The sequence below is a fragment of the Panicum virgatum genome, chromosome 7K (assembly GCF_016808335.1).
Source record: "Panicum virgatum strain AP13 chromosome 7K, P.virgatum_v5, whole genome shotgun sequence".
Classification (NCBI taxonomy): domain Eukaryota; kingdom Viridiplantae; phylum Streptophyta; class Magnoliopsida; order Poales; family Poaceae; genus Panicum; species Panicum virgatum.
This window is the reverse complement of record NC_053142.1, coordinates 4,031,808-4,053,609: the sequence shown is the minus strand read 5'-3', so window position 1 is coordinate 4,053,609 and position 21,802 is coordinate 4,031,808. Positions and strand designations below refer to the sequence as shown.

Below are 21,802 nucleotides of genomic sequence, written 5' to 3'. Positions count from 1 at the left end.
CCTATAACTCGCGAGTGATAGGAAATCACTCGACTTCTACTGAGTCCTATTTAGCATGACAGTGCTATCGACCTACACATACTAGTATAAGACTCAAGGAAACCTAGAGATCATGCAACTAAGATTCCAAACAACTTTTAAAAATGCAATGCACAAGTAATAAATATATAATGATTCATAATTTAAATTAGTAGGTTATGCACTGGGCTTGCCTTTTGGCTGCTGCTCAGTGCTAGGGTCAATTGGGCCTTGGGCCAAGTTCTTGGGGATCTCCTCCTGAGTTTGCGCCGGCTGCTCCTGTGGCTGTGCGACCACCTCGTACACAATCTCCTCAATTGCGGTTTCTACACATATGCATATGATATGCGTGAATGCAATAAGATTTTACAATTACAAAGTGACCAATAACCGAAACCAAAGGCTAACAATTTCCACCAACTTACTACTACTAGCCCCACCTGCGATACCGCTACCGGTCAGACCAGTTTTCAAAACCGGTCAAATCGGTGGTGACCATGACACTGGAATGGTTGATCGGAAGTTCCAGAAGTTCCCGGCAAGGGTGCTCGGCTAACCCAAATAAAAGCGTTGGAAGTTCCGGCAAGTACATTTTCTGCCAAAACAAAAACCCTACCGGTCAGATTGGTGCACCAAACCAGTTAGACCGGTCCTACCCGGCCCTAATACTACCAAGAACAAAAATCCTTGTTGTGCCAAGACTAGCCCACCAATTACAAAAACCCTTTTGGATCCTAGTTAAGGGATACACATAGAGATGATTGACCAAGAGAAATCACTTAAAACATCCTAAATAGATAGATTGGACCTTGAACAAATTTGAGTACCTTGAGCAAACTTATCTTGCACCAAAAACTTGAAACCAAAGCCACCCCTGGGAGGAGCACGTGGAGAAGAAGGTTCCCCACACCGATTTGAAGCTCCCTAGGACTTGAGATCAAGTTGGGAGTTGGATTTGAGGTTTAGGGCTTTAGGGAGAGGGAGGGCGCGGTGAGTACGAGAGTGAAAGAGAGAGTGAACTTGAGAGAGAGGGAGAGTGCACAGGTGAGGAAGAGAATGAGAGAGACCACCTGTTTTAATGAGGGTGGGTCACCCGGATCAACCGGTCTGACCGGTATCCAACACCGGTCGGACCGGTCCGGCCCAAACTGACAAAAATTGATAGCAAAGTTTACCTAGTGGTTTGTCGTGTAGGTATAAACTAATGGCTGTGATTAGCCACAATTGTAGGTGATTAACACCAGAGGTGTTACAATAGGTACCGAGATGGTCATAATATTTTAATCCAAACAGTTCTCTTCATAAAGAATGAAATCACAGTACAGACGTAACAGTATCTTAAATGGCACGCAACTTCAATTTACAATACAGGCACAATTATATTGTTCCGTCCATGTCTCTATTCCATCCTAGCACACAGTAGATGGAATTTCGGAACTTATTACATTTGGTGACTACACTTAAAAAGCCAGTACGAGTTACTGGCACTTATACAAGATATATACAAATCATATGTAGGAAGGAGCCAAGAATGGCTTTGTCGTGTAAAGACTAGAATGCCACAGCTTGTGAAGCTCAAGCACCAGGGGGTGGTAGAAAAGGTCCTAGAAATTTCATGAGAAGGAGAACATGGGTGATGAATTCCCCACCGGTGCTTAGATGCTCGTAGTGGAAAGCACAACCGCAACGAGGCGCAGTGTAGAAAAGCATCTCCGACCATACCGAGGCGATCAGCTCCCAACGGTTAGCTTCGTCTTGGATGTCAATGAGCGCCTGAGCCACCTCGCCTGCATGGGGCAACACCGGAGAAGTAGTAGCTTGAGCGCTCTGCAAGAGTTTCTGCAGATGACTATCTGCAGCATTATCTTTTATCTCGGATGGTTCTTCATGTTTCTTCTGTGTACCAACCAGCGATTTTTTCTTCAAAGCTTCAAAAATCTTCGTGACTGTTGTTTTCTCATCTAGAGTAACCTGTTGACTCTGTTGATGTTCAAACAAAGTTGTCAAAATTTCCTCATGTGCCTTATCATGCACAATCTGTGAGTTGCTACTAAGCATCACACCACACTTGAAGACAAGGTACATTAAATAATTTGACAGTTCTCTGCTCATCTCCTTGTGCTTCTTCAGTTCAACACCAGAACTGCAGGTGCTGGCTCCTTCCCAGAAGTAGCAAATGTCTGTTGCAATGTGCCAGGTGAGCACGCTTGTTGGAAAATCAAGACCACTTGTGATTATCTTCTCTAGTACTTTTCCTGTCGCTGCAGAATTTGGATCATGATGGTTTTTCACCATCCACTTCTGGACTGCTAGATGGCCGCGGGAACTACCAATGTTCCATTCTTTTTTTGTTCCTGAGTATAACAGATTGGCAAGGACGAACTCCTTCATGGGTGCATTATTATCTTTGGTCATGGGTGTGTGTGTTACATCAAACAACTCGAGGCCACAGGAACCCAAGAGCTTACCGATCCATTGCCAGATGAATGCCATGCCTGAAGTATCTTGGGTGGCATGCCTCTTGATCATGTTGTATTGTGCTAGCTCTTCGGACCACTGTTTTCTACTCCAAGCTTGCTGAATGTAGTTGGCTACACGAAAGATTGCACTTTTGATCATGCCGCCGCTGTCCCGAAGATTGGAGACCATGAAGGAAAAGATGGAGATGATAACAGAGGACACATCTAGGAAGTAGGAATATTGCTCCTACAAGCAATATGTAGGACACGGTGATGTCAGTTTGGCTAGTATGGAGATGGCCCCCCTTTTCAGATGCCATGAAGAGCACAAGGGCTATTAGGGCTGAGACATATTGGAACAAAGGGTATAGTAGCAACAGGGGTAGGAGGACGATAAAAAGACAAGACAAGAAGATGATTCGAAGACAACTCTTAAAAGTGTCAACAACTCAACACTGCAGCTTGGAAGTCCACAGTCACGGAAGATATCACGGAGGAAATCACGGATTTCACCAAGACAACTACGGAGACATCCATAGAGACAATCACGGAAGCATTCACGGAAGAATGGATAAAGGCATTCCTGATAGATTTCAAAAAAGGATTGACGAAATGGGTTTTTGGTGTAGAGGCCTTCGTACCAATCTAGCAGACATGCTCCCACAAACTTATAGGGGTCGTAGCGATCTGGATTAGACAGAAACTCCTTGTGAGTGTCTGGTAGTTTGTCCAAATATTTAATAATGATCTCTGTCTCATTGATGGGGGCATCCACTGACATGATGTCAGTACTGCTGCTTGATTCACTCGTTGCTTCTTTCATCATATAATCAAAAATATGTCTTGGGGTCAGGTCGTTATCAGCCACAACTCTAGAGTCGTTATCCTTCTTAAGAAACCACTGAAATGCCTGTAGCTTCCGTGACATTATACCAATATTGTGTGACCTGAGCCTCGCTGGGCTTGCGGAGTAAAGGCACAGCGTACGCTCCGCGTACTTGAAGCACCCGGAGAGGAACATGAGCACCATGGCAACCCTGAGCCGGCTGTCCGGCCAAGACGCCTTGGCCACGACGTAGCCAGCGACTACTACCTGGGTGACCAGGTTCAGCAGGTGGCGCAGCCACAGCTCATTGTCCTGCCGAGAGAAGGCGGTGATGGTGTCCTGCCCGCCCAGGTGGATGAGCACGAAGGGCGCCCAGAAGGACATGAGCTGGTGCCCCGGCTCGCCCGCGCGAACCGCGAGGTGACCGAGCACAAAGATTGCAACAGAGTCCGCTGATAGGTAGGCCAGCCATAGGACTATGCTTAGGACGCGTGATGAACTGCGCCTCCGCATGCCTGCAAACAGGAAGAGGAAGACTTGCAGGGAAAGACTTAGGAGGATCAGAAAGTGGATCTCCCAAGCGTTCCAGAGCTCTTGCACAGCAGGGACCAAGCTGATGAGAAGTTCAACAAGAAGATGGTAAGTCAAAGAACATCTATCGAGACAAACTGACAAAACATGTATATGAAACCATACAAATCATCGTACATCCTACATATGTTTTCTCCTACCCCCTACAAGATTTTCCTAGTTTTTTTTTAATGGCCAATGGCCTACTACACATATGACACATCTGTATGTTAAACCCAATGGCAGACAACGTGAGCTAGGGCGGCAATGGTCTCCCTGTGCTTCAGAAGTCATACGAGTACTTAGTATATGTGTAGCAATGTGGCAATATAAAAAAGATAAAACAAAAAGGTTATTAAAGGCACAAAAACACATTTTATCTATTATCTATGTCAGTCTAATACAATATTGTTATATATGTCACACTACGTAATGTTTCTATTCACACATTATTTTTCTTGTACCAAGATTTTAGTGAGCATTCTTGACAAATTTACATTAATTAGTTCATGATCTTTATTCTTAATCTTTATATATAACTCCTATGTTTCATTACCATACTATTTTTTATCATGAGCGAACTTCAAGAAGTTAGATTGAACAATGCCACAATCCGTCATATCAGTACTACACAAAGACACATCCATCAAGCACACATTATGTCTCGGCCGGGTTAGGGTGCAGGGCAAATATGGTATTAGCCCTAGGTCCAACGCCTAGGGGCACAGTGGGCTCTTTAATTAGTCTCGGTTGGCAGCTCCAATCAAGACTAATAATGGTGGCTACCATTAGTTTTGGCCAGTACATATCTTGGTATGGGAACCAGGACTAAATGATTTTGGCTCGGCTCTCTCTTCATTTCATTCTCTCTCACCCTTGTCTCTTCGACTCTCTCTCTCTCTCCCTTATCTCCGTCCCCTTCGCCTGGCCTCCTCCCTCTCTCTCTATCCTTTATCTCCCTCTCACCCAGCCTCCTCCCATCCCTCAGCTCCTCCCTCCACCATCAACCCCGCCGTGCGCCCCTGCGGGCAAAGCGGGAGAGACCATTGCTGGTGGGCGGGCATTTGGCGAGGCCCCGCACACGTGACCTGCCGTCAAATTAAACCCCAGTACCCCACACACTGCCCGTGTGGGTGGGCAGCCGGCCGGTGACCCCCACGCGCAGCTCGATGCGGGCAGGCAAGCAGCCAGAGAGCCACCCCGCGTGGGAGTGGTGTCGGTGTGGGTGACCGACATGGGTGAGTGGCTCGGCCGACTCAGGGCCAGCAAACAATGTGGGCCTAGTGAGCAGGGCGAGTCTAGTAAGGGGTGTGGGCGAGCGGCATGAGGAAAGAAGCTGATGGGAGATTGATTTGTTTTTTTTATTTTGGAAAAAAATATATTAGTCGTGGTTGTATAGCTGCCAGGATAAATGGTTAAAAGGCTTTAGTCCCGGATAAGTAGTCCCTGGTAGGAAACCATGACTAAAGTCAGTTTCCACCCGGGACTAAAGCCAGTTTTAGAAACAGTAGTGTATGAAACCAACAACTTGGCCTAATAAGCCATGTGGGTACACCAGTATTGCACCTATGAATAACAAATTCATTTTTATAGTGGACCTAGGTCTTGTGTACCCATTAATTGGTCGTTCAAATCACACAACCCGGGCCATGCCTGGGTGACCAAAATGTATCCGGCAAACTGGTCTACAGTAGTGGGGGTCATCGGTTGGGAGTCTTTGGTTATGGAAAAGTGCACTATATGGTTGCAAATAAATTAGTTCCCACCAAAGGTGAAAGAAATCATCCCAGACCATCGCTCATCCATCCTTCTATGGTGCATTAGTGCTACTATACTATTTTATTGTCTTTTGGCCCGCCCGTTCTATGGGTAGCTTTTGCTATTTCTTCTCCATGGACTACTTGCACAATGATAAAGGGGGCTGAATCAAATTTTTTTTTTGAAATTAAAGTTGGCTGAATCAAATATTACAGTGCCTATTGCCTACCTAGCTCCTATTTAGAAACCTGTGGTACCAGAACTATACTGCTAAATGCTAATAAATACCAATGCCATTACTAAGCTTCAAGTACTAATAAGAAAATCTTATGCAGAGGGAATCATATGTGTACAGATAGTGGTTTCATTATCCTCAAGTCACTCAATGAAGTCACAGACAGCAGCGCCAGAGGCACAGGGCGAAGAGTAAGCATCTCTAACTGAAGATTGAAAACTTGGAAAGATGGACAAGACAATGTTAATGATTCTTTTACCAGGGATAATTAACTTGCACATGAACAAAAATATAGAGGTCGATCATTTAGCTAAGAAGATCCCTCAGTTATTTACTATTATGTGTGTTGTGTTTGTGCATGAACAAAAATATTGACATATTTTGAACTATAATTACAAAACTTCTCACAGTGACACCTATATTTATTCCCTAAAAAGTGTGCTGACATGGATACACAATGAGGTATCCGTTCTGTGGCCCAAATAACTTTTTCACTCGGGAAGGAGACATGCATGTGTTATATAAATATTGTAGTTTTCATCGAAAAATTCTACTATTTCAACTTATTTAGATGACCAAATAATTTAATATAGTTTTAACTAACAAAGAAATAAAAAAACTATTATATTGCGTCACTATCAGCAATTAGTGTTAAGCCCGCATGCATGACAAGGAGGCTTCATGCAAGTCGCAGGTTTGACTCATCGTGAATAAATGATGACAGGTGGTGGGTGTCACATTGTCCTGATGTCATATATTTAGAGGCATTAAGCCGTTCTTTTTTTTTTTGATAATTAGAGGCATTAAGCCATTCTCGTTGCAAGTTTTAGGTCATTCCCAATGGGGTGTTTTGTTTCACCGTTTCCAAAAGTGCCACATCATCTAATTAGAATTGAAATGATGGATGAAACATGGTCTCCTAATGAAAAGTTTCATGTTGTAGATTCATATGCTAGAATACCATTGAATTACGATGCACATGATTGGACACAAATGAATGAAATGAAACTCTCAAACCCCCGATGGTAGTTTCAAAGGGTTTCATAGTCTTGGAAATTAAACAGTGTAGACATAGTTTCATGCTGATGAAACTCCTTCCATCTCTCTCTTCATAATTAGCTTGCCATGTCATCAAGTATGCTGATGTGTCACCCTATTTAATGTGCATGAAACCTTCATGAAACTCTCACTGGGAATGACCTTATATGAGTTTCAATCTCATTAAGTGACATCACATAGGTAAAAATGATAACGTGACATAGAATTTATGATGAGAAAGAGAAGTTGGATTTCATGGGATGAATCATGAAACTCTGTATACACAGTTACCTAAACTATGAAACTGGAATGAACAATTTGTTTGATGTCCACAAATTTAATGACCTCTTGTTTGTTAATTAGATGCAGCATTTAAGTGATATGCTAACATATGAAACCATGAATTGAAACTTTGTATTGAGAGATGTTGTTTCATTCATCATTTTCAAATATCCTTAGATGACATTACACTCTTGGTAACCGCACGATGAAACCTTGCACTGAGAATGGCCTTATATATATTAATAAAGATTGGGACATGTAATTTTTAAAATTGCAATGAACTAATATATACACTAAATGTGAAGTGACCTTAATATATTGACTCAGAGTGTGCTATAGAGTATTTACATAGATTAACTAATAAAAGCAAGAAGTTGCATCTTGTCTTACCTGTTTTTCCCCATCGGATCGCCCCTGCTAACTTCCTCTCGATTCATTTTTAGTGGCCTCATTTCAATGGGGATACGCAAGCAGAACACATGGATGGTGTTGCTTTGCCGCACTTCTATTTAAATATACTTGTAGTGATGAATTGAATGTCAAGTTTGTACTTTAAGTGACAATGGGATATGCTTCATTCGAAGAGTGCCAGCGATCATATATGTCTATAAGCAAGTAAGATGCTTTCTTTGACAGAAAACAACTTTCATATAAGTAAGCATAAATGCTGCATGCATGAGAATTATATATATGATAAATCAAATCAAATTACAAAGTAAAATAAGAATACTGCTACATGTAGGATAAGATAATTCATCGTGTAGGATAAGATCATTCATCAAACAATACTAGATTCTATGCAGCTGAATGGTCCATCTTTATAATATGAATAGCCAAGAAAAAATGATCTCGATCGAGTACAATCCTGTCAACAAATATACAATTATTTATAATACAACAAGTGTAACTATTGCATTTGGTGAAAATATAATGAGCATGCATGCATGATGGAGAATAATATTGACATAAAAATACTGGTCCATCACTTCATCCTCTCATCACCGGTTGTTTTTGTTAATTACGAACACCCTCCATCCTCTAATATAGCTAGCTTTAGGTTTATGCTGAGTAAAACATTTTCAATTTTGACTATAAATAACAAAAAAATCATAAAGATTGATGACATAAAAATAAGGGGAAAATCTATTTTTCAACCCTGAACTATCACGATCGTCCGATTTTCAACCCAGAACTACAAAACCGGACATCCTGCACCCTCAACTCTTCAATACCGTGCAGATTACCCCCCCCCCCCCCCCCCCCGAACTGAAACCACCCGGTTTTGGTTCACGTCACTCGGTTTTGGTCTACACCACCCAGATTTGGTCCACATCACCGTCCAACGTGGCACCTCTCCTCTCTCTTTCTCTCAAAGACAGGTGGGCCATCTACCTCTCCTCTCTTCTCCATGCCATGGCCAAGGCACAGCGACGGGCACGGCGGCCAGCTAGCTGCCGGCCCCACAGCCATCACCTGCCACCAATGCTGCCACCTGCGTATGCCGCTGCCTCACCGCTGCTGTGTCCTCCCCGGCGCTCCCGCTCGCCCTTGCACTCCGCCTCAGCCTACCCCCCCCCCCCCCCCCTCCCCGGTATGCCCACTCCTCCCGGTTCTGTCCTCCCCAACCGCCATGCACAGGCTCCTCCACTCCCCTCCCTGTGCGTGTCACCATGGCCAAATTGGCCCCGACGCCGCCCGCACGCGCTGCGCGCTACACACGTCCCACACCATGACGCGCTGCTCCCCGCCCCTGCCGCACGGACAAGGCAGGGGCCGAGTCCCTGCGCTGCTCCTTCCCCTCCCTCGCGTGCTTACTCTCCTTCCCTCTCCTTAGCTTGCCACGGCCTTATCCCCTCCTGGCGCCCGAAGCTGTGTGACCAAGGTGCCGGGTGCGTGTGTGACCAGCAGCTGGGAGCCCGAAGCACTAGTGCAGATCAGCACGGCGGTCACCAGCAGCTTGCGCCAGCAGCTCCGGTGTTCACAGCAAGGGGTGGCGGCCAGTGCCGGCGGCCGGCGGCCAGCAGCAGCTTTTTTGCAGGGGGTGCTCTCGGCAGCAGCAAACAGGAGGGCGAATCAGACTAGCAGCTTGTGTCTTGCTTTTGTTTATGATTTGATTTTGCAGGTCATTAATCACCGGAGCTTGTGCACGTGTTTTACTGAATTATTTCTTGGCCGGCTCCTAGGACAAGCAATTTACTTCTGTAACTTCATGATACTTGTGTTTGTGTATGTTCTGCTCTTGATTGTGTGCAGGTTCCACTGATCCCAGGCGACAGCAACGATAGCAGCTCAGGGTGCATGCCTGACGCACTAGGTGAGCAGCGACGGCACCAAGCAAGAAGCATCTCGTCAGCAAGTTGTTAGTTCTTCTCAGTGTAGGAATCGGCAGCAAGGTAAATTCCTTCTTTGTTTATTCAAGCAATGGCTGCTCAGATGGTTAATTATCCGTTAGCTTACTAGCCTTTTATTTAGCTGGAATTTGTGCTCATGGTAATTTTGCTCTTTAGTGCCTTGTGCTAGTTAGCTATATCTTTTAGTCTTTGCATGCTTTATTGATCGAGGTAGATTAGTGCAAGAGGTTGATTAGTGCAAGTCCTTTTTTTGGTGAGACTCATTATTAGCTTTTTGGATGAGCTTTGCTTTTGCTTACTTTGAGCTTTGCTAATATTTATGAAATCATTATATGCTCATTGAAGTAAGCTTTTTACGAGTCTAGTTTGAAAAGCTTTTTCGGCGCTTTGATTTATCGTCGCTTCCGCTTTCTATTGTGCCTTGCTCGAGTAAATAGCTTTTCACGTGCTTCCGCTTTGCGTCGAGATTTTTCTAACCATTCCTAGGGTGAGCTCGTCACAAGTTGGCTTGTGTCACCTTGGCGATTAAAAGAGAGGTGCGTCGGGTTGAATTCGGGATATAGGCCTTGTTTTCTTGGAGAATTTTTAAAGGCTCCCATTCACCCCCCCCCCCCTCCCCCTCTGATCGCTTATCTGGTCCTTCAATTGGTATCAAAGTCGGTTGGGATCACTCCTTGCCCTAACCGGTCTCTGTGATCCACAGGGCGACAACGGGAAGATGCTTTTGCTTGCGGATTTAATTTTCACGATTTGAGCTCGCTTTCACTAACACTAATCGGTGCTTTCAGCAATGGCACCAAGTTCCTCTATTTGTGTGTCTTTTTTCACAGATTTTGATGAAAATGTGATTGCAACCGGAAATGACCGCCAGTGGAGGAACAAGAGGATTGATCGAGCGGTAATGAGACAAAAGCACCGTAAGCTTGCCAAGGTTAAGGAGCGTGCCTACGCTACCTCCCTCGACGACATCATTTGTGACTCCGACAATGATGATGATGATGCTCCTTGTCCAAATAAAGTTGTGAGTGATCTTGATGTGATGGATCAAGTGGAGCTCAAATTGAAGGATGGGCTTTCGATCGTCGATCCCTTACCCGAGCTTGACAAGGTGAGCAAAGACAAACTCATCAATCACATGTTGCATCTTGTGTCTCGAGTTTGTGCTTGTGATAAGAAAATTGCTGAACTTGAAGATACTGGTGATGCCATAGCAAAATTGCAGTAAAGAAAATTCAGTTCACTCTGTATTAGGCATTATTTTGGAAAGCAATTACAGCGAGCTCAAAAAAAAGAAACCGATATGTCTACACAATATTGGAATTGCATTAGCAACATGCAAATTGAGGAATCTTTTCCTCTACTCACGCATGCAAACTTCAAGTGGTCTCTAAGCTGTTGTGAAATCTCGCGCCAGGTATACCTTTGGTGCGAGATTTATTACCAGGGAAATATTTAACAAGCAACAGCATCGATATCGCACTATACCTGGTGCGAGATTTATTACCAGGGAAGCTCATGGCTCAAACTGAAAGTCATGGCAGATTAGAAAAGAACCCAAATGGGCAGCCCATCCCTCCTTTGCCCTGACACCAAGATGTGCATACCAAGGATATTCTTTTTTGATGCACTTATATAATGTGAAATGATAAGAAACCCAAGATCTTTAACATGGTGTTAAAACTAAGCATCTTTGGTGCAAGATTAATGAAAACATGCAGGTTGTCAGGCTAACATGTGACCATGTGACACCATTAACAGTGTGCAGCTATGAGGAAAAATACAAAAAAACAACTAGTTACAATGTTTATGCCATGAAGTTTCACAGTCTATAAGCAGAAACGTCGATTCAAGAAAACTGATCTGAAAGGAATGTACTCCAACTTGGTTACTTATGAATTGAATGAAAGGAACACCAAGAACAGTCATATAAATTTATCTGAACCAAGAGAAAGATACTGTTCTTTAAGACCGCAACAAGTTCCTGATGCTAACCAACACAGATTTTCATTATTTACTTAATCTGCAATTATCTAATCTGTGATTTGTTTGCTAAATTTGCACTGAATGCAAAGCATGCAAGCAAGAACCTGATCCTGATGCATGCATCCCGTGCAGACTACTGCACTGCAAAAACGAAAAGCCTTGCAAGTTTCTGTCTAGACTAGACCTGCATGCGCTCTCGCTCATCGATCCAGAGGAGGGGAATGAGTACGACGGGATCTAGGGGCTTTGCATTGACAGAGGGATGGCAACAAGAAACCTAGGACATGAGAGAGGAGAGGAGCGACGGGAAACTTACCAGTGAGAAGGGAGCTGCCGGAGTGGACAGCCGCCGCCTTGGACTCAAATCCGCCAGTCCGCCTCCGCCTCCGCCTCCACCGGACTTGTGGCGCTGGGCCGCCTCCGCCTGAACTCGCAGGACTCGCTAGTCCCTCCGTGGCTCCGTGAGGTCTGGATCGATTCCTGGAGCCTCGAGGTCTGAATCGGTTCTGGGCTGAGGATGGGGTGGAAAGGCCTGGAATGACCTGTTTTCATTCCGGATCGGGCCTAAACGAACTAAGGTTCCAAGTCGGACCTGATTTCAAACCAGGCCGAATTATTCCAGGTGGAACAGACCGCGTTCCAGGCCATTCCAGGCCAAAACGAACTAGGCCTTAGTGTTTAGTACGTTTATTAGGAGGGGACTCGGAGGGTAGCACGGATGAAAGGCAGTACTGTTGCTCACTAGTCTAAAACACTGGCTCTCCTCCTGCATGCACTCTTTTACTCTGAGCTTAGTAGTAGCTTAATAAAATGCAGCCCTACAGCAGCCCTAAACCAAGCATGCATGATGTAGTCGCACAGTACAGTACATTGCATTGGTTTGTGGATGTCCTTATGTCCTGACACTCACACAACAGGTACCGCACGGTCGTGCTTTTGCATAGGGGAGAAAGGAGCGCCATGTCTGCCGTTCCTGTTTCAGGTGACGTTGACCAAGAATGATTCATCCTGCCAATGGGCGCTAAAAACCGTTGGTAGATAGTGCCTTCGGGACGGCCGGACACTACAATAGCTTCAGAAAGCACAGTGACAAACACGGTAGTTAATGGTCGCCTTCGAACAAGTGTCCGAAAATGTATTAATTTTGTATTCAATATCCCACCAATGGACTGTTATACGGGTATTTATAGGTGACTGTTTACTACCCTATCTATCATTTATACCTTTATAACCCTCATCAACTATATTCCTCGAATATTCTAGGGACATCCAATAATTTCACATCGAGACCCCGACTTTACAACTCAGCTCAACTTTACAGAGCTACCCTCTCTCGACTCTTCGTCCTCCACCGAAGACGCATTCTGTCGAAGCTCGTCAGGACGCGTTCATGTCTTCGCATGGCCTTCGGTCCTGAGGATCTTCAATGAACTGCCGAAGAGTCCAAAGTCTTGCATTCATTGTTGCATGTCACCGGATCACTGACCTTTGGCGAACTGCCGAAGGCATGAAGGTGATGTCCCCAACAATAGCCACCAGGAGTGGTGTGGTGGCTCTGGCTCGTAAGGATAGGAGACTGTGAACGCGTCAGCGCAAGAGGTAGTCCAGCGTGATGACTCTAGTGAGTTTGTTTGGGCTCCTCTGACTCGAGTGTTTGATCGGGAATACGAATTGCATCCAAATTCAGTTGATAAGGAATCACATTTGGTGCAAGTGCAATCAACAGTACGAAATGTCGAAATTGGTAATGTTCTGTCTGTGATCAATGTCAGGGAACTACCTATACTCTGTATTCCTGATTAGTGCTCTCACACAAACAATGGTCACCCAGTCACCTGACTTTTTTTCTATTTGCATATTATGCACCCAGGGAAGTAATGATTGGGTTGCATTTAGCAATGTGGACTCACGTACAATTAAGTTTGTGCAATAGGATCTCTTTAATTTTCCAAATGCCATCACTATATGAAGCTCTGCTGTATATAGTTCTCTAATTTGTTGTCTTTGGGGTTTTTTTCTGGTTGTTATTAAGGATGATGTGGCCGAAAGGGAAACAAAGCAAACACTAGATCCCCTTTGCACACAGCAGCTCCATTCAGATGTAATCCCCTGTTTTCAGATAGGTATTGCTACCTCAAGCCCTTTACGGGGATACGACGTGTATATGTTATCTTGATGGTACGCATAATTAACATTGCACATATTTCATATATAAAAAGTTAGCCTCCCTTACTTTGTCGTGTTTATCAGTGTAGGAATGCTGCATACACACTGTCATAAGTTGGTTGAACCTTAGATGTCTAAAGTTTGTTGATGTTCTTATCGGGTATGCTGCAAGATGAAATTGATTCACATTCACTAGCCATAAATAGCAAGCAATGCAACTTCAATCCGAGTGCCTCACTATTCGTCTTCATTCTTGAACCTTGCGGTGTGGAAGAAAACAAAATTCCTTGATCCTTTTGTTAGCAGCCCAAATCTGTAATTCCGTAGTATGTTGTTTCATTATTTAAATTTCACCTCGTGTAGTAGGGAGCTGGTCTAAGCAATATGGGTAGCACAATTCCAAAATGCAAATCTCCAGTCATCACTCATATGGTCCCACTGTTGGTAAGCTTGGCTCAGCTCATCATTCCACTCCGTACCTGTAATTCTGATAATTTTTTGTTGCCTGGAAGAATATTTCCATAGGTTCTTTTCCATTTTACTTGACGTGATTAGGATCATTGGTTGCCTGCGGATGACAAAGGTGGGGTATGTTCTCTCTGTGCCTTGAAAGACAACGTTGATGAAAGAATTCGGAGGTCTGGATCTGTTATAATGTTTGTCAAGTCCAGAGATTGCCGCATGCAGTCCTACTCTGTGCTTAGAATTAGTTTAATAATAAAATGCAGTCACACAATAGTCCTACATTGGTTTGTGGATGTCCTTATGCGCTGACACAAAGTCAGTCATACAACATGTTGTACGCGTACGGGAAGAAAGAAGGCCACGTCCGCCACTCCTGTTTCAGGCTACGTCGACCAAAAAAGATTCATCCCCCACGATGAACGGAGGCAAGCGGCCAAAATCGAAGAGAAATCAGAGCAGGGCAGGCCGCTGATGAGAGTTTGTCCGCGTACGCGCTCACGGGCGCCTCACGCACGCATGATGCCATCTGCTGCCGCCGAGCCCAGCAAATTAGCAGGGCAAAGGGCACGGGAAAAAGCAACAAATATCATGGGGGGTCTGTGCTTGCGGCTGCGGCCGGCGCCACGCGCAGGGCACCAACAGCGACCGCAACTTATCCGCGGCCTCATCGCCTCCGCAATCCCCCGCGCCCAATCACAGCGCGCGCCGCGCCGATCGCGATCCCCCACCCCCTTTTCCAGCCGGGCAGCCCCACCCCCAACACCTTCGCCTCCACATCCACCTCCCCGTCACCGCCGACGTGTCCCGGCTCCCGCCACCAGCAAGAGCCCCCCCTCTCCTGCCCTGAGCTGCGCGGGAGGACATTCACTGGCAGTGGCAGGCAACCTATACATCTTGGCGCCGCCCGCGCTCCCCTGCTCGCTCGCTTCCTTTCCTTCCCCTGTTTTCTTCTTGAGAGAGGGAGGGAGGGAAGAGCCAAGAACCCAACCCGCCAAGAACAAGCCAGCCATCCCCTACCAGTTTTGTTTGCAGATTGTAGATTATCTTACTGACTGACTCGGCTCCATCGATCCGTCCCTGTAAATTAAATTAATCAGTCGCCCGCCCATGGCGTCGTCGTCTCTAGTGTCCACCCCCTTCGCCGGGGCGGCGGCGGCGCAGAAGAGGCTGCTCCCGGCGCCCGCGCCGGCGCCGCACTCCTTCCTGCTCAGCAGCGCGCGCCGCCACACCCCCTCCGGCGCCCGCCGCGGCGGCGCCGCCACCTCCACCATCCGCTGCGCCGTCGCCGGCGCCGGCAACGGCCTCTTCACGCAGACCAAGCCCGAGGTGCGGCGCGTGGTCCCGGGCCCGGACCCGCGGCTGCCGCGCGTCAAGGTCGTCTACGTGGTCCTCGAGGCGCAGTACCAGTCGTCGGTCACCGCCGCCGTGCAGCAGCTCAACGCCGACCCGCGCCGCGCCGCCGCCTTCGAGGTCGTCGGCTACCTCGTCGAGGAGCTCCGCGACGAGGACACCTACCGCACCTTCCGCGCCGACCTCGCCGACGCCAACGTCTTCATCGGCTCGCTCATCTTCGTCGAGGAGCTCGCGCTCAGGGTCCGCGACGCCGTCCAGGAGGCCCGCGACCGCCTGGACGCCGTCCTCGTCTTCCCCTCCATGCCCGAGGTCATGCGCCTCAACAAGCTCGGCTCCTTCAGCATGTCGCAGCTGGGCCAGTCCAAGAGCCCATTCTTCCAGCTCTTCAAGCGCAACAAGGCCAACGCCGGCAACTTCGCCGACAGCATGCTCAAGCTCGTGCGCACGCTGCCCAAGGTGCTCAAGTACCTGCCCTCCGACAAGGCGCAGGACGCGCGGCTCTACATCCTCAGCCTCCAGTTCTGGCTCGGCGGCTCGCCGGACAACCTCCAGAACCTCTTCAAGATGGTCGCCGGCAGCTACGTGCCCGCGCTCCGCGCCGCCGGCGGCATCGCCTACGACGACCCCGTGCTGTACCTCGACGCCGGCATCTGGCACCCGCTCGCGCCCCAAATGTACGAGGACGTCAAGGAGTACCTCAACTGGTACGGCACGCGCCGCGACGCCGGCGACGGGCTCCGGGACCCCGACGCGCCCGTCATCGGCCTCGTCCTCCAGCGGAGCCACATCGTCACCGGCGACGACGCCCACTACGTGGCCGTCATCATGGAGCTCGAGGCCAGGGGCGCCAGGGTCATACCCATATTCGCCGGCGGCCTCGACTTCTCCGGGCCCACGCAGCGCTTCCTCGTCGACCTGGTCACCGGCAAGCCGTTCGTCAACGCCGTCGTCTCGCTCACCGGGTTCGCGCTCGTCGGCGGGCCGGCCAGGCAGGACCACCCCAAGGCCATCGCCGCGCTGCAGAAGCTCGACGTGCCTTACATTGTCGCGCTGCCGCTCGTGTTCCAGACCACGGAGGAGTGGCTCAACAGCACGCTGGGGCTGCACCCCATCCAGGTTGCGCTGCAGGTCGCACTGCCGGAGCTCGACGGAGGGATGGAGCCCATCGTCTTCGCCGGCAGGGACCCAAGGACAGGCAAGCCGCTATTCTTCCTTGCTACATATATTACCTGATTGATTCTGAATGTCTGCAACTCTGCATATATAAAGAGAGAGATTCTCTTGGTTGGTCTTATTCGTTTGTACTCGTCGAAGCAGGCAGAGTTTTAAATGTTTCTACTTGTGCTGCATGCAGGGAAATCACATGCACTGCACAAGAGGGTCGAGCAGCTCTGCACCAGAGCAATCAGATGGGCTCAACTCAAGAGGAAAACTAAGGTACGGCTGTCATTTCCTCAAAGTTACTGTGCATTAGTACTACACGAATTGCAAATTCTAGTATTGAGTACTGTAGGCAATTCTGCTGTTCTTCTCTTCTTCCACAAAAATTTGAGTAATTAGCTTTATCGTAGCTAACATTTAACTAGCTCCGCACTCCGCAGCTGCTTCACTGTCATGCTGAATCAGAACTGAAGAATTCCTAGTAGTACATGCCAATGACATTCTAGGATACATGTTAATTAACTAGTAGCGATAATGGGTATGCCACAAGTAGTATGCTATGATAGGTTTTCAGATTGACACTGAAGCAGCGGAGCTGAAAACTGAAGAATTTCTTAAACAACTGACAAAACCCCTGATATAGACTCTGCAACGCATCGCATCTCGTGACAAAAGAGCATGTTATTTAAAACAGGTAACTTGTAATGACAACCGTTAGCTGCCAACTGGTAACTCAAGAGCATCAATGGATTGTGTACATACGGAAAAGATTAATACTTTGGTTGCATAGTGGCCTGTTTTGTGCTATTTTCTTTTCTCAGCGTAAGCTTTGCATTTTTATGAGTGAGAATGAAAAATGCATATCTGAAATTAACTCGGATTTTTTTGTCTGTTCGTTGCAGGAGAAGAAGAAACTTGCAATCACTGTTTTCAGCTTCCCACCAGACAAGGGCAACGTTGGGACTGCAGCCTATCTGAATGTGTTCAACTCCATCTACTCTGTCCTCTCAGACCTCAAGAAGGATGGGTACAACGTTGAGGGTCTTCCGGATACACCTGAAGCCCTCATCGAGGAGGTGATCCATGACAAGGAGGCCCAGTTCAACAGCCCCAACCTCAATGTCGCTTACCGCATGAATGTGCGGGAGTACCAGTCTCTCACTCCCTACGCCTCCTTGCTGGAGGAGAACTGGGGCAAGCCACCGGGTCACCTCAACTCTGATGGTGAAAACCTCCTTGTCTATGGGAAGCAGTATGGCAATGTCTTCATTGGCGTGCAGCCCACTTTTGGGTATGAAGGTGACCCGATGCGGCTCCTGTTCTCCAAGTCTGCCAGCCCTCACCATGGCTTCGCGGCATACTACACCTTCGTTGAGAAGATCTTCCAGGCAGATGCTGTTCTGCACTTCGGCACACACGGATCCCTTGAGTTCATGCCGGGCAAACAGGTTGGGATGAGTGACACCTGCTACCCTGACAGTCTCATTGGCAACATCCCCAACATCTACTACTACGCCGCAAACAACCCTTCAGAGGCCACCGTCGCCAAGCGCCGGAGCTACGCAAACACCATCAGCTACCTGACACCACCGGCCGAGAATGCCGGTCTCTACAAGGGGCTCAAGCAGCTGTCAGAGCTCATCTCCTCTTACCAGTCTCTCAAGGACACCGGCCGTGGTGCGCAGATTGTGAGCTCAATCATCAGCACTGCAAAGCAGTGTAACCTTGACAAGGATGTCCCGTTGCCTGAGGAAGGCGAGGAGCTCCCAGCAAAGGAGCGTGACCTCATTGTTGGCAAGGTGTACGCCAAGATCATGGAGATTGAATCAAGGCTCCTGCCCTGCGGTCTGCACGTCATCGGTGAGCCGCCGAGCGCCATCGAGGCTGTGGCCACACTGGTGAACATTGCCGCCCTTGACCGCCCGGAGGATGGCATAAGCTCACTGCCCGGCATCCTTGCTGCAACAGTGGGCCGGGGCATTGAAGATGTGTACAGGGGAAGTGACAAGGGCATACTGGCTGATGTTGAGCTTCTGAGGCAGATAACTGAAGCCTCACGTGGTGCCATCACTGCCTTTGTTGAGAAGACCACAAACAGCAAAGGGCAAGTCGTCAATGTGGCTAACAATCTCAGCACCATTCTTGGGTTTGGTCTCTCAGAACCGTGGGTGCAGTACCTGTCCACGACCAAGTTCATCAGAGCAGACAGAGAGAAGCTGAGGGTCCTGTTTGGATTCTTGGGGGAGTGCTTGAAACTCGTTGTGCAGGACAATGAGCTTGGCAGCCTGAAGCTTGCCCTCGAGGGAAGCTATGTTGAGCCTGGCCCTGGTGGCGATCCGATCCGTAACCCGAAGGTTCTCCCAACTGGGAAGAACATCCATGCTCTTGACCCGCAGGCGATCCCAACTGCAGCTGCCCTGAAGAGTGCCAAGATTGTTGTTGACCGCCTGCTGGAGAGGCAGAAGGTTGACAATGGTGGCAAGTATCCTGAGACGGTTGCACTTGTCTTGTGGGGCACTGACAACATCAAGACCTACGGTGAGTCGTTGGCCCAGGTGCTGTGGATGATCGGTGTCCGGCCTGTGGCTGACACCTTTGGCCGTGTCAACCGTGTGGAGCCTGTCAGCCTTGAGGAGCTTGGACGCCCCAGGATTGATGTCGTCGTCAACTGCTCGGGTGTCTTCAGGGATCTTTTCATCAACCAGGTACGAATTGATGCATTGCTGCACTGAACAACTGAATGATTCACTTAGTTATGGAACAGAACAACTAATTAACTAACAATGTTTTTTATTTGATGCGTGGCGTGCAGATGAACCTGTTGGACCGTGCAGTGAAGATGGTCGCCGAACTGGATGAGCCAGTGGAGATGAACTACGTGCGCAAGCATGCCCAGGAGCAGGCAGAGGAGCTGGGCGTCTCGCTGAGAGAGGCAGCAACAAGGGTGTTCTCCAACGCATCCGGCTCCTACTCATCCAATGTGAACCTGGCAGTGGAGAACGCATCGTGGACCGACGAGAAGCAGCTCCAGGACATGTACCTGAGCCGCAAGTCCTTCGCCTTCGACAGCGACGCTCCGGGGGCAGGCATGAAGGAGAAGCGCAAGGCGTTCGAGCTTGCCCTGGCCACCGCCGACGCCACGTTCCAGAACCTCGACTCGTCGGAGATCTCACTCACGGACGTGAGCCACTACTTCGACTCCGACCCAACCAAGCTCGTGCAAGGCCTGCGCAAGGATGGCCGGGCGCCTTCCTCGTACATCGCGGACACCACCACGGCGAATGCGCAGGTGAGAACGCTGTCGGAGACGGTGCGGCTCGATGCGAGGACGAAGCTGCTCAACCCCAAGTGGTACGAGGGGATGATGAAGAGTGGGTACGAGGGAGTCAGGGAGATCGAGAAGCGGCTCACAAACACTGTCGGGTGGAGCGCAACATCCGGACAGGTGGACAACTGGGTTTACGAGGAGGCCAATTCCACGTTCATCGAAGATGAGGCGATGAGGAAGAGGCTCATGGACACCAACCCCAACTCGTTCAGGAAGCTGGTCCAGACCTTCCTAGAAGCCAGCGGCAGAGGCTACTGGGAGACATCGGAGGAGAACTTGGAGAGGCTCCGGGAGCTCTACTCGGAGGTTGAGGACAAGATCGAGGGAATTGACCGGTAAATTGATTCATCGGCTCCAGCATTCCAAGCTCGTCGGAGCTCTCTTCTGTCTCACTGAGTTGAGACACTTGTACACTGTGTGATTTATATAAAGTTGTAACATGTAATAATACAGGAGGATCGATATACAATGTCTAACAAAGAGGGTGGCCGTGATTGGGAAAAAAAGAAGAAGCATGAGTTGAAGAAATGAAGTTGTTTTGTGTAGAGAGTTCTTTTTTTCTTAATTCTCGCTTTTCTCAATTTTGTTATGGAGAACGAGTAACAAAGATGGAGGCATGGAGCATATTTTAGCCTCAACTTCACTTGGCTTTGAAATGTCCCCTGTTCTTCCAGTTCACATACTTCATCATCAGTTGTGATGCAGCTTGTCCTTTTTATTATTTTCTTTCCTTGAGGAAGTCCGGAGAATTTTGTTGATGAGGTCGCTACCTAAGTTTTATTGATCATGAAAAATGCTGTACAATGTGCATATGAACGGGCAGATAGTGCAAAGGAGAAAAAACAGAAGATAAAGGTGAGCGATGAAAAGAAGTGAAGAAATTAAAATAAAAGAAGAGAAGGTAGACATGAAGAAGGAACTAACTGGTGAAAGATGCTTTTTGCATAGATCATAAATAGTCTTTCATAACTGGTGGAAGATGCTTTTTGCATAGATCATAAATAGTGTTACATTTGAGGGCTTTTCATTATTTTCTACTCTTTCGATATATTGTAGTTGATCATTAGATTACCTATTGCTTAGCAAATTCTGGAGCGATGGTGATAGAGAAACTTGTGTTATATTGTATCTCATATTAAGTCCCTTCATCCTTACTCTACAATTACCTCGGTGAAAGGTCAACACTACGGGAAACAGCTAGTTTGCCGTGCGCAAAACCACGGGCACACAACAAACATAATGTTGGTCGTGTGCCTACAAGAAAACACACGGCACAAAAAGGGCACACCACAAAGATTCCCTTTGCCGGGTACCTAGGTAAGAAGCACACGGCAAAACCTAGGCACACAACAAATTAGCCTAGTGTCGAAGGCTTTTAAGTACCAAATCAGGCCATCAAATCATGCATAAATGCATAAAAGATGAACAACAATCTAGTGGTAGGGGTTTATTACTAACTATTTCCACAAGTGTTGATAAATATTTGTATGTAGGTGAAATAAGGCAGAAAACACACCCCATGAGCAAGGAAACACATTCCTCAGTCCAAAGCAAATGGACCAATCAGAGCACGACACGTGGCATCACATGGATCAAAGGGCCCACATGCACAAGTAAACCGACATACCAGAAGTTTAGGAACGTGGAAATGGGATTAGGGGACACATGATAGTCAACCAGCCAAACTTGGGCCGATTCGAGGCCAGAACCCGGCCAGTGGTCTGCGCCACCGACCTTGAGCTTCGACGTGTAGCTTCCTTGAAGCTTCCTTAAGGCGGTTCCAGGTGCCTCCCCTGTTGAAGCGCGGCT

The 21,802-nt window shown here is 47.7% G+C and overlaps 2 protein-coding genes and 1 long non-coding RNA gene across 3 annotated transcripts; 2 read left to right on the top strand and 1 right to left on the bottom strand.

Annotated features, from left to right (window-relative positions):
* Positions 1-1,444: 1,444 nt before the first annotated feature.
* On the bottom strand, positions 1,445-7,657 carry LOC120639616. The gene is made up of 2 exons (XM_039915481.1): positions 7,577-7,657; positions 1,445-3,916 (listed from the first exon to the last, which is right to left on the bottom strand). The coding sequence occupies exons 1-2, from the start codon at positions 7,636-7,638 to the stop codon at positions 2,815-2,817; spliced, it is 1,164 nt and encodes a 387-aa protein (XP_039771415.1). The 5' UTR covers positions 7,639-7,657; the 3' UTR covers positions 1,445-2,814.
* A 1,450-nt stretch (positions 7,658-9,107) lies between these two features.
* Positions 9,108-12,733, top strand: LOC120639615. Its single transcript, XR_005661518.1, has 2 exons — positions 9,108-10,645; positions 12,438-12,733. It is a non-coding gene; the product is annotated as an uncharacterized LOC120639615 (long non-coding RNA).
* Positions 12,734-14,917: 2,184 nt separating this feature from the next.
* On the top strand, positions 14,918-20,649 carry LOC120639613 (magnesium-chelatase subunit ChlH, chloroplastic). Its single transcript, XM_039915480.1, has 4 exons — positions 14,918-16,699; positions 16,859-16,941; positions 17,568-19,370; positions 19,478-20,649. The coding sequence occupies exons 1-4, from the start codon at positions 15,259-15,261 to the stop codon at positions 20,330-20,332; spliced, it is 4,182 nt and encodes a 1,393-aa protein (XP_039771414.1). The 5' UTR covers positions 14,918-15,258; the 3' UTR covers positions 20,333-20,649.
* Positions 20,650-21,802: the final 1,153 nt, after the last annotated feature.

What these genes read in the sequence shown, in the direction of transcription:
- LOC120639616 (XM_039915481.1), bottom strand. Translation starts at nt 7,638, where the DNA reads ATGAGGCCACTAAAAATGAATCGAGAGGAAGTTAGCAGGGGCGATCCG. An exon ending in GATCCGATGGGGAAAAACAG is followed by an intron (nt 3,917 to 7,576) that starts GTAAGACAAGAT and finishes ACTTCTCATCAG; the next exon opens with CTTGGTCCCTGCTGTGCAAG.
- LOC120639613 (XM_039915480.1), top strand. Translation starts at nt 15,259, where the DNA reads ATGGCGTCGTCGTCTCTAGTGTCCACCCCCTTCGCCGGGGCGGCGGCG. An exon ending in CGGCAGGGACCCAAGGACAG is followed by an intron (nt 16,700 to 16,858) that starts GCAAGCCGCTAT and finishes TGCTGCATGCAG; the next exon opens with GGAAATCACATGCACTGCAC. An exon ending in AACTCAAGAGGAAAACTAAG is followed by an intron (nt 16,942 to 17,567) that starts GTACGGCTGTCA and finishes TGTTCGTTGCAG; the next exon opens with GAGAAGAAGAAACTTGCAAT.